At 39.8% G+C, this 12,549-nt stretch overlaps 1 protein-coding gene across 1 annotated transcript; it reads right to left on the bottom strand.

The window, feature by feature from the left end:
* Nucleotides 1–853: 853 nt before the first annotated feature.
* dbi (diazepam binding inhibitor (GABA receptor modulator, acyl-CoA binding protein)) lies at nucleotides 854–7,189 on the bottom strand. Its single transcript, XM_079821104.1, has 4 exons — nucleotides 7,072–7,189; nucleotides 1,558–1,675; nucleotides 1,404–1,466; nucleotides 854–1,278 (listed from the first exon to the last, which is right to left on the bottom strand). The coding sequence occupies exons 1-4, from the start codon at nucleotides 7,078–7,080 to the stop codon at nucleotides 1,205–1,207; spliced, it is 264 nt and encodes an 87-aa protein (XP_079677230.1). The 5' UTR covers nucleotides 7,081–7,189; the 3' UTR covers nucleotides 854–1,204.
* Between the last annotated feature and the right edge of the window lie 5,360 nt (nucleotides 7,190–12,549).

The raw sequence follows: 12,549 nt of genomic DNA, 5'->3' as shown, positions 1-12,549 counted from the left end.
ATCTGATTAGACCGTTAGCATCTGATATTACAATGATATTACACAGCGCCTGAAAATAGGCTAACTTCTGTCAAGATAACCAACATGACAACCTGCTTACACAGAGAGTGCTGGGGACTATTTTCAGGCGCTGTGTAATATCATTGTAATATCAGATGCTAACGGTCTAATCAGATTCAATGATCTATGCTAAGCTATGCTAAAAGTGCTACCGCCAGACCTGGAGATCGGCTGAATGGATTCAAAAACGGTAAAACTCAAATGTTTAACTCTAGGGGAGTTGGAAAATGAACTATTTTCAAAAATAGTGGCGTGTTCCTTTAAACTCAGAATATTATCTTTGGATAATACCGGCCAGGACTTTGGCCAGTCAATAATGATAATCAGTAGTTTAATCTGTGAGCATTGTTAGCAAATTTGCTAACAATGCTCACAGATTAAACTACTGATTATCATTATTGACCGGCCAAAGTCCTGTTGAGGTGACCCAAAACATAATGAAATCTATTCTCTCTAGCAAAGAGATCCCGCTTCAGACTGAGGAAAAGACATTAGTTGGGATTAAAATGAATAAATAAAAACTCTGAAAGGGGCACATAGTTCAATTCAACATGTTCCTCTGTTTTTACACCATCCACCACATGATCCCAGTGGATGGAGAGGATATTTTAACGCCCTCATGTGTTTGTGAATGTCTGGTCGGGTGATGTGACCCTCGAATGACTGATAATATCAAGCACTGGCTACATTACTAACTCTAGTCTTGTGTAATGGGAACGACGATAAATAACATCTCAGCAAAACGATTCATTATTAATGCACATTAAATTCAACACACACAGTAAATGCATTTGATTATTTGATCAGGTCATTTTTTAATCACAAAATCTTCCAAAGGGGTCTCGCTTAAAAAAGAACGGAAATCCAACATGTTTTTCTTCATCAGTGCTTGTCAGAAAACACAGGGTTTTTGAAAAAGTGATTTTATGGCATTGCATTCATTAGGGCTTTTCACTACACATGGTTGCTGGTGATAGATTTCTCTTGGCCTGCGAGGAATGTGCTTATTCTCTCACACAGAACAGAGTCTGCGTGCTACAGCGTAACCGTAATGCCCTCCTGCACGGGACACGCTGAGGCCTGAAGGCGCTTTATATGACAGCAGTACAGGTAAAGGCAGGCTGGCTGTGACGGGCTCCGTCTGTTAGATCCCGTATTTCCCTTTCAGCTCCTCTACCTTAGCGATGTACGCTTTCACAGCATCATCCTTACTCATACCTGAAATGTGCAAGAGAAGAAAAGCAGATGGAGAGGGAGACACACACACATAGTGAGCTGCAGTAATTGCATAGCAAAGTTCAAACTTTTATTTTGAAATCGCGAAACTGAAAGGAGAAACTGACCTTTCTTTGCCTCCCAGGCATCCCATTTGGCCTTGCCGGTGAAGTCCAACATGCCCGGTCGAGCTGAAAGGAAACACACACACTTTTTAAACAGCTGCAATTTATTTTTATAGACAAACTTAAGCCACGTTTATGGGTTTGAGGAAAAGCTCACCTGTGTTAACATCTCCTACGGTGGCCTGTTTGTACAGACTGTAAATTTCCAGCATCTCAGCGTCCGCTGGTTTCGCTTTCAGCTGTTTGACCTCCTCTGCTGCTTTCTGGAACTCGGCCTGTGAAACACCAACAGCATGACCATGCGTCATGTGGACAATCAGTCAGCAATCCTGAGATTGAGATCACTTTAAGTTAGGGTAACTTTCTAAGGACTGGCCTACTGGCTATGTTTCCATCCAAAGTTACGAATTCAACTTGCAAAATTGGAATATGGCATAAAACATTTGTGAATAAAGCACCGTTTCCATCCCATGTGCAAAACATTGTGAACAAAACTGTCCCTTCTTGGGAAATTGGTGCAAAATATCAGGAATAAAAATGGAAGTTGCTGCAGTCGGGCTTATAAATGCGTCTCAGAGCGGCAGACGAAACACGATAAACGCGCTCATGTTCGACGCTTCTAAGGGAATTAAACCAAATCATTCTGATCACAGACTTCAACTCGGGCCTCCAAACTAACATTTGAGATGCTGCGATGCCATTGGTCTGCTGCAGTGTTCATTTCCTTGACGACAACTAAATAAAAAACATTTTTGGATGAAAAAAACGGACGAAAATCTACTGTCATTTTTGTCAACAAATAAAAACGAGACGACAATGTTAGGGAGGAGATCCAGTCAGATGTCCTGTGTAACAGATGAGCTCATTTGATGTTTACTTTCCCATGTTTATATAGTAATACCATGCGTTCAAGTCCTCCTGGGATGTTGGTATTTACGAGGTGAGAATTCGTGTTTCAAGTCTCTTTGGTCGGAGCAAGATGGCGGTGTACCCTCTTTTAATGAATTTCACGAAAACAGGCCTACAGCAATGTTTGTTAACTCTGCTTACAGAAAATGAAGAACAAAGACTGCACATCAGGTGAGTTTTCATCTTTTACTTTTTTAACAAGACCCACCCACTTTTTACGACCAATGATATTGGTCCCACTCACTTTTATCATCTCTAATTCAGCACATGTCTGTTACCCCTAACTGATAAATACTGATTATTAAACACGTTAGACGCTTTATTTCCACTTCTCTAATATTTTCTTCATTTTTATTGAAAAGAAATGCCTTTCCAATCTGATATGTGATGGGAAAAGGGAGTAGAGTGAGTTCAGCAAAAGGCGGATTCGAACCGCGGGTTGATTTGAGTCAAAACTTGATGCCATGCGTCTCACCCCTACACTATTGCTGCTCTCAATGATGACGTGATTTCCGTAATCTTGTCTTGTCCAACCAGACGTTTAGCAAACAAGGTGTACTTAATGTAAATGGCATCTACTCCAGTAAAAAAATTCAAATTTTTATTTGCTTCTGACAGCCATGCCCGTTATATTCAACTACAGACGTTGCATCCATTGATTCCACCATGTTTCTCACTGACACGCCCCCAACTCGTACAGATCGGGGCTTAAAGAAAATCCCCAACTTCCCACTGGTATTTACGACTTCGTGGTCAACTCATAAATTAAATTGCGTCCAACTCAAAATATGTCTGCAGGCGCATCCATTTCAAAATAAGAGTCCCGGTGTATTTCCAGCTTGTTTATAATTAAAAGTCACACATTATTTATACGTTTTGGTTACACAATAAACTATCTAATGTCATTCCCATTTAATTCATAGTCAGGAGGAAAGACTAAGAACAGTATTTGACACATTATTCAATAAAGTATCAGGGTTATAATAGTTCACTAAAACCATTAAAAAATCATTAGTACTTGAAATCAATGTTAACTGAAATTAAAAATAGAAAAGACTTAAATAACCTGATATACTAACTATAGCAAATGCAAAATTATAAAAACTACAGATGTTTTTAAAAAACAAACAAAAAAAGTCAATTGAGCTCTTTCATGTATTTTTTATGTCAAAAACACAATTATGATGTATTCAGTAACAGTTGGTTATGAGATGCTTAAATGCTCAATTAATGCATTACAATTGAACTAAACTCATTAGATTGTATTCGACTAAAACTAAAAATTATTCAGGTGACTAAAATATGACTAAAACTAAATGGCATTTTAGTCAAAAGACTATGACTGAAACTAAATCTAAATTTGCTGTCAAAATGAACACTGGTCCGCTGGTTAGTCCAGTTATCCAATCACAGCCTCTGCTGAGGCAAAGTCACCTGAGGTTTGTGTTTTATTCTGCAAATGTGTTTCCATCGTAGTTTATGCGCATGTCTTCTTATCAGATAAAAACAATGATCTGCCTCAAATGAGCGCATCATTTTTGTGTGCAATATTCCAAAATTTGCATAAAAATAGGTGGTTAGAAACATATCTCACCAAATTCACAACTCTGGTGTAATGACGTATTTTGTGGTGCAACAGAATCTACAGCGACGGATAAGATTTGTTTGTGATATTAATGTGACTGCATGAGAGAATATTATTCCCCCAAGCCTCATTAAATCTGGACCCTGCTCTAAAACTCCTCTACATCCATATCTGCATTCAGCTCTCGTTCTTACTTCTCACAAAACAGACTGAAAAGAGTTTAGTCATGGCCATTTCACATTAGTCTTGCTTCACAGTGCTGGTGGGAGACATGAAGCGATTACGTAACCACACAATAATGAAGGCTTTTAGCAGCTCTCTAATCACGGGTCAAACTCTGTTCCTCTTACACACACTTTACTGTGCCTGCGATTCTTTGCCCTGATTACGTGACATGCACACCAATGCTCCTCAACTTCTGTGGGTCCATCTTCCTGTTACAGTAAACCTCAGTGTTACCATGGCAACCCCATATCAGATTTCAGTCTGCATTAGGACTACAAGCTGGTTAAAAGACGTTTCGCACAACTTTAACTGACAAGTATTTTTGGAGAAGAACGTTAACGTATTTAACGCATTACTTTTCATGTGTAAAAAAATGCTCTAATGCTAAAGTAACTCTCCTTCCAACTTAACCAATGCAGTCGGCATTTTATAAAAGCTCTAAGATCATGGAGTTAAAGTACATTTTAGTTGATTTGAAAACTTCCCAACACGTCCGGCTGTTGAGCAATGAATGACACTGTGGCGAGAGAGGGCGCTTACACACACACGGTTCACGGGTCAGAATAGCAACAACCTGCCGCAGTTTCCACATTCCTCAGTGTTAAATTATTATGAAGGTTTAGTTCATCCCGAAAGTAACTTCCTGGCATCATCGATCATGTCCTTCCAAACTTTTAAGAAGTTTTTCAGAGAAAACAACAGAATGCGATGACAAGTATAACGTATGGAAGCTTGTTTCTGTCATGGAATAAAACAATTTGAAAGATAATTCTGACTTTTTATCTCGCAATTCTGACTTTTTATCTCGCAATTCTGACTTTTTATCTCGCAATTCTGACTTTTTTATCTCGCAATTCTGACTTTTTCTTGCAATTGAGAGTTTACATCTAGCAATTCTAAATGTGTTTATTGCATTTGGGACTTTATATCTCGTAATTCTGACTTTATATCATGCAATTATAACTTTTTTCTCGCAATTGTGACTATATCACGCAACTCTAAATTTATAACTTGAAATTGTGGAAAACAGAGTTACGTGATATAAAGTCGAAATTAGCAATTTTGAATGTATCACAATTGAGACTTTATATCACGTAATTCTGATGTTATTTTAGGGCTGTTTAGCGATTAATCGTGACTAATCGCATCCAAAATAAAAGTTTGTGTGTACATAATATATATGTGTGCTGTGTATAATTATTATGTATAAATACACACACACACACACACACATATGCATGTGTATATTTAAGAAAAAAAATATATATTTATACATACAATATTTTATATATAATATAAATATAAATTATATATATATATATACATACATTATATACATACAACTATTTGTAAAATTTATACATATATGTGTGTGTATTCAAATATACATAATAATTATACACAGCACACACAGATATATTATGTAAACACAAACTTTTATTTTGGATGCGATTAGTCATGCTTAATCATTAAACCGCCCTACTTTATATCATGCAATTATTACCTTTTTTCCGCAATTGCGAGTTTACATCTAGCAATTATAAATGTATAACTCGCAATTGTGAGGAAAAAAGTTACGTGAGTTACTTGATATAAAGTCGCAATTAGCAATTCTGAATGTATTTATCACAATTGCGACTTTATAATCACATAATTCTGATGTTATTTTAGGGCTGTTTAACGATTAATCGCGACTAATCGCATCCAAAATAAAAGTTTGTGTTTACATAATATATCTGTGTGTGCTGTGTATAATTATTATGTTTATATAAATACACACACACACACACACACACACACACACACACACACACACACACACACACACACACACACACACACACACACACACACACACACACACACATGCATAGGTATATTTAAGAAAAATATATATCTATACATAAAATATTTATATATAATATAAATGATATAAATATATATATACAGTATATACATGCAACTTTTTCTAAAATATACAAATGTATGCGTGTGTATTCAAATATACATAATTATACACAGCACACAGATATATTATGTAAACACAAACTTATTTTGGATGCGATTAGTCGTGATTAATCGTTAAACCGCCCTACTTTATATCATGCAATAATTACTTTTTTCCCCTCGCAATTGCGAGTTTACATCTTGCAATACTATATTTATAGCAACTGCGACTTTATATCACGCAATTCTAACTTTTTTTTCTCGTAATTGCAAATTTACATCTAGCAATTATAAATTTATAACTGGCAATTGTGAGGAAAAAAGTCAGAATTGCATGATATAAAGTCCCAATTAGCAATTCTAAATGTATTTATCACAATTGGGACTTTATATCATGCAATTCTAACTTAAAAAAAAGTCAGAATTGTGAGGTAACATTTTGCAATGCATTTTTTTGGTTAATTCTGTGGTGGAGACAAGCTGTAATAATTTCACCTTCCACTTTTTATTGCGTATTTTCTCCCATACAATGAAAACGAATGGTGACTGAGGCTATCACCATCTCTAACACCATTTGTGAAGGCCATTCGAGTCACACTGCAAGATATCGGGGGTAAACCATCTCTAGGTGTTGTATAAAAAATAAAAAATAAATAAAAAAAAACTAGCGGAACAAAAGCGCTCGCTCTGTATTATTATAGCGCAGTTACGGTCACGCGCCACACCCTCGTACACGGCGCGCGCTCTCGAGGGCTGCACGCGTACAGTATTTCATGCCCTCCAGTGTCATTTACTACATTAATTGTGAAATGCGCTTTTTGCCCCTCTCGATCGAGGTCAATCACTAATATTCTTTATAACCTATAACATGCTAACCAATTCACGTGGGCCCAATACTAACAGCGCCATGTCGTCTTCTTTACCAGCAATAGTTATAAATACAGCTCACTGCAAGGCTCAAATACCCTCGAGTCAAACAAAAGCGTCGAGTTAGTTCATACTGACCTCAGACATGGTTGCAGATGTTACAAAGATGCGCTTCAAACCCGCTGTGTGTGAATGGCTGGCCGATTCCTGTAGTGTCGGCTGGCTGTCATGCGCGTGGACACGCCCCCTTCACGCCATTGGCTGCCGGAGCATGTACCGAGCTAACCGTCCAATCGAATCCACGGAATTGTAGGTTCTCCTATCTGGGCCACAGGGTCACGCCAGGGATGCCAGATTGAGAGAGCTGTGCAAATATAGAGATGGCCTTTATTCAAACAGACAGCACACATTGCAACAGACGCTCTTTTTTTACACTGACGTGTCTTCTGATTTTTATCAGTGGCTTTGCATTTGGGTGTTTAAACAAAAAACGGATCCTTTGGTTTGCATCCAGACATTTTCTGCAATGGCCTACTTTTAATGTATTTCTATGCAAACCACACATATTCAAATTTCCAGTTAAATTTAGGCTATATAAAGGTTTGTGGTACCTGATGTTTTTTTAAACAACTGTAAATCTACATATGCAGATTACTTTCCACACTGTGCATGAGGGCCCAGTCCCATATATGTAGACTTATTTATTATTATGTTATACGCAGTTATACAGCATGTTTTGGATAGTCACAAAACTTAACTCCTTACTAACAGTTTATATCACCAAAGTGTAGATCACAAGGGCCTGTTTGAAATAGATCCAATCTGATTTGCTTGCTGCTTCTCAGCTTTCTGTCAGTCCTTGGGCTGGGAATTGAAAATCGATTCCACTTCTGGAATTGGATAGCCTACTTAAGGTCAGGAATCGGATACTTGTTATCAAATTAAAAGTTCCTCTTATGGATTCCTTTGTTTGAAGTTTATTATGACTTGAACCATTCAAGAGCAAGAAGACTTGCGCGCTGTTTTCTGTGCTACACACACACACATCCAAAGCGTACGCACAGAAAGCCGCGTCTCATACTCAATAGTGTGTGACTATTTTCTTTTGTCTTTTTGCACTTGAACGGACAAATACACACAAAAATATGTAAAAAATATTCTCGTAAACACAGTCAGTTATGGTGCGTTCACACCAGAGGCGAATGAAGTGTATCGCGCGAGTGATTTACATGGTAAGTCAAGGCAAAGATGCGAATAGATTCACACGAATGAGGCGAATCACGCAAGTTGAAAAATCTGAACTTTGGTGGATATTCGCGCCACGTTAACCAATCAGGACCTTGCTCTAGTAGTGACAACAATGAGGACAAAATCAGTTCAGGTTCAGGCTTTATTAAGTTTATTTGCAGAGGACGAAATCCAGTGGGCTCTGGAAAGTTGATCTTCACGGTACTTTAGATCGCAATGGAAACGCAGACAGCAGCAGGTCTGAGGGAAAAAAAGTTTCCGGGAAAAAAGTTCCTGGGACAAATTGTTCCGGGTAATTTTACGTCAGCCATTTCACGATGAGCCGGCTGGCAGAAGTCCCTTCAATCACGCGTATTTGCATCTGTTGTTAAGCGAATGTCACCCGCGAATGAAAGAGTAAACTCACAATTTTCAAGCGTCCAACTACGAATAGCGTGATCTATTCACGCAAGTCGCGTCTGGTGTGAACGCACCATTAAAGGTGCAGTGTGTAGTATTTATGAGGATCTATTGACAGAAATGCAGTATAATATACATAACGATGTTTTCAGTGTTGTATAAAGACCTTATATAATGAGCCGTTACGTTTTTATTACCTTAGAATGAGCCGTTTCTATCTACACACACCGCGGGTCCCTTACAGTGAAGCCGCTGCCATGTTTCTACAGTGGCTCTAAAGGGACAAACTTCTCTACAGAGCGCTAGTCACTCTCTGCTGTCTCAGACGACCACATCTTTGTCCTGTGTCAGCCACCGTAGCTTCTCTATGTGCTCTGAAAGGGAGGAGTGAGCGGTGGACTGAGCAGTTGAGAAAGAAAACACATGTGTATATTGGATCCATGCAGCTCTTAGTTTAGTTTATTTTGTTTACAGGGGCTGTACACATTAATAAACACGAATGTAAATGTGCCAGAGTTAGCCCAAAGGGCTAATTTTATTCTGCTGACCCTTGACAGAAATGTTAAAAAGTCAACCTAAAAACAAGAAAAGAGCATCAAATATAACAAACACAAAAAACTAAAATGAAAGAGAGAGAAAAAAGAAACAGAAAAAATAGGAATAAAAATATTAAATAAAAGCACAGGTATATAATCCCACGTAAAAAACAAACAAAAACAAAACATTAACAGAAATATTTTGTCTAAACATAAAGTGGGGAGAACAAGTATTTGATACACTGCTGATTTTGCCCACTTACAAAGCATGTAAGTCTGTAATTTGTATCATAGGTACTCTTCAACTGTGAGAGACGGAATCTAAAACAAAAATACAGAAAATCACATTGTATGATTAAGTAATTAATTTGCATTTTATTTCATGACAAGTATTTGATACATCAGAAAAGCAGAACTTAATATTTGGTACAGAAACCTTTGTTTGCAGTTACAGAGATCATACGTTTCCTGTAGTTCTTGAGCAGGTTTGCACACACTCTCACACACACACACACACACAGACACACACTCTCACACACTGCAGCAGGGAATTGGGCCCACACCTCCATACAGACCTTCTCCAGATTCTTCAGGTTTCGGGGCTGTCGCTGGGCAATACAGACTTTCAGCTCCCTAGAAAAAAATGTTCTATTGGGTTCAGGTCTGGAGACTGGCTAGGCCACTCCAGGACCTTAATAATAATAATAATTAATAATTTGTTACATTTATATAGCGCTTTTCTAGGCACTCAAAGCGCTTTACATAGAAGGGGGGAATCTCCTCATCCACCACCAATGTGCAGCACCACCTGATGATGCGACGGCAGCCATTTTGTGCCCGAACGCCCACCACACACTCCAGCTGATTGGTGGAGAGGAGACAGAATGAGAAGCCAATTGTATATGCATATATATGGGGATGAATAGGAGGCCATGATGGACAGGGGCCAATGGGCAAATTTGACCAGAATGCCGGGGTTACACCCCTACTCTTTATCAAAGTACATCCTGGGAATTTTAATGACCACAGAGAGTCAGGACCTCGGGTTAACGTCTTATCCAAAGGACGGTGCTTGTTACAGTATCGTGTCCCCATCACTATACTGGGGTGTTAAGGCCAATTTATACTTCTGCGTCGAGTGCACACAGGAGGTACGGCGTACCATACGCATAGACGCGTTGGATACGCCGTACCCTGACGCGCACCTTTCCAAAAATGTAACAACGCGTCAATTCTACGCGGACCGCAAGCGCTGTGATTGGTCTGCCAGAACCCTTCCCTCAGGTCAATAAATAAATAAATAATCTGCGATAGGAGTGTGTGTGTGTGTGTCCAGAAATGGGATGATAGTTCCTTACGTCTGCTATAACACAATATTTTGTAGTCCAGCGATTCTTTATGCTAGTAAATAAATACATAGATCCGCTGAGTATAGTTTATTTATTTTCTCATTAAAACCCAAGATGTTAATCAGTAATTGTATATCAAGAACAGGGACAAATTAGGGTACATTTCGTGAATGAAGTCCCCGCAACAGCAATCGATTGCTCGAGCCACTGCTAGTGAAAATAGCTGCCACGAGCACTCTGCATGATTTCACAAACGCATTCCAGCGCCAGATCACCTTATTTAACTTTACTAATCAACTAGAGATGCTAAATTTGTATTAGATACAACAACTCAAGCTGCAAGAAAAGCCGCTCTCTCACTCCTGCTGATATTCCGACATTAATGTACAGATTCTACACACAACAAGCTGCTTCTTCTTCGGCTGTTGTCTTGATTACACCAACATGCCCGAGGACACTGCCTACTAGCGTCTGCATGTGTAATTGCACATTGACGCGGACAACAGCGCAGAAGTATAAATGCTCACGACGGCGTACACTCGACGCAGAAGTATAAATTAGCCTTTAGGACCCACACAGATCACAGGGTGAGCGCCCCCTGCTGGCCTCACTAACACCTCTTCCAGCAGAAGCCTAGTTTCCAGTTGGTCTCCCATCCAGGTACTGACCAGGCTCAGCCCTGCTTAGCTTCAGTGGGAAACCAGTCTTGGGCTACAGGGTGATATGGCTGCTGGTACCTTGAGATGCTTCTTACGGAGCCACTCCTTAGTTGCCCTGGCTGTGTGTTTCGGGTCGTTGTCATGCTGGAAGACCCAGCCACGACCATCTTCAATGCTCTTACTGAGGGAAGGAGGTTGTTGGCCAAGATCTCGCGTGTGAAGACTAATACAAACGGCCTTTACCAAAAACACTACATTTTCAACTTCAAAATCGTCCGACATTGTTGCTTTACCTTTTTTTTGCTAAAGGACGTTTGTATTAGTCTTCACACGAGCGCTTTGTAAACACTTCTGCCTATGTCGCGTGACCTTTCCCACGTGATTACGTCATCCTTAGCACCTCACAGATCTGCACAAGATGAATAATATAGGTTAAAAAGTATATTCATTTAAAAAAAAATTAGAAATGGCTGATCGATTCGCTAGTGTCACAGGGTGTTTTGGTGTTGGTTCATGTTTCATGTGTTTAGTTCATCAAGTTTACTGTCATGTTTCTAGTTTGTCTTGTCCTTTCAGTTTCCTGGTTTTGTCATGTTTCATTGTCATGTGACTCCCATGCCCTCATGTGATCTTGTGTCTTGTCCTGTCATTGGTTCATTGTTTAATCACTGTTCACAGGTGTCACTTGTCTTGTCATTAGTGTGTGTATTTAAGCCCTCATGTTTGCCATGTGTCTTTGTCTGTTATTAATGTTGTTACCCGCTGTAGGTGAGTGGTTCTAAGTCAAGTCAAGTCTTTGTTTGATGTTTGTAAATAAAATAACTGCACATGGGTCCTTGAACTTGCCTCCAGTGGATAAACCGTTACAGAATAACAGACCTCCAAAATGGACCCAGCAGTTGTTTCTCTGCTCAAGCTCTGCCAAGGTGATCAAGCCATAGAGAACTACGTGGAGGAATTTTGTGGACTCTGTCACTTAGTTGAGTTTAATGACGTGGCGCTTAAAGACATTTTTCGTTTTGGTTTAAATAAGCCTATTAGCTCCAGACTTCCTGGAGGCAAGATCCACTGGTCATTGGCAGAGTATATTGACTTTGCACTTCAGCTGAGTGGCTCATCTTTTACTGTGGGAACGGTGGATGAGGAGCTCCACGTTCCCACAGTACTCTCCACCCCAGTGAGTCCAGCCCAAGTCCACGTCCAGGCTCCAGCCCAAGTCCACGTCCAGGCTCCAGCCCAAGTCCACGTCCAGGCTCCAGCCCAAGTCCACGTCCAGGCTCCAGCCCAAGTCCACGTCCAGGCTCCAGCCCAAGTCCACGTCCAGGCTCCAGCCCAAGTCCACGTCCAGGCTCCAGCCCACGGCCACGTCCAGGCTCCAGCCCACGGCCACGTCCAGGCTCCAGCCCACGGCCACGTCCAGGCTCC

Source organism: Gobio gobio (assembly GCF_949357685.1).
Source record: "Gobio gobio genome assembly, chromosome: 7".
Lineage (NCBI taxonomy): Eukaryota > Metazoa > Chordata > Actinopteri > Cypriniformes > Gobionidae > Gobio > Gobio gobio.
The sequence above is the reverse complement of the archived record's forward strand: the minus strand, read 5'-3'. Positions and strand labels throughout refer to the sequence as shown.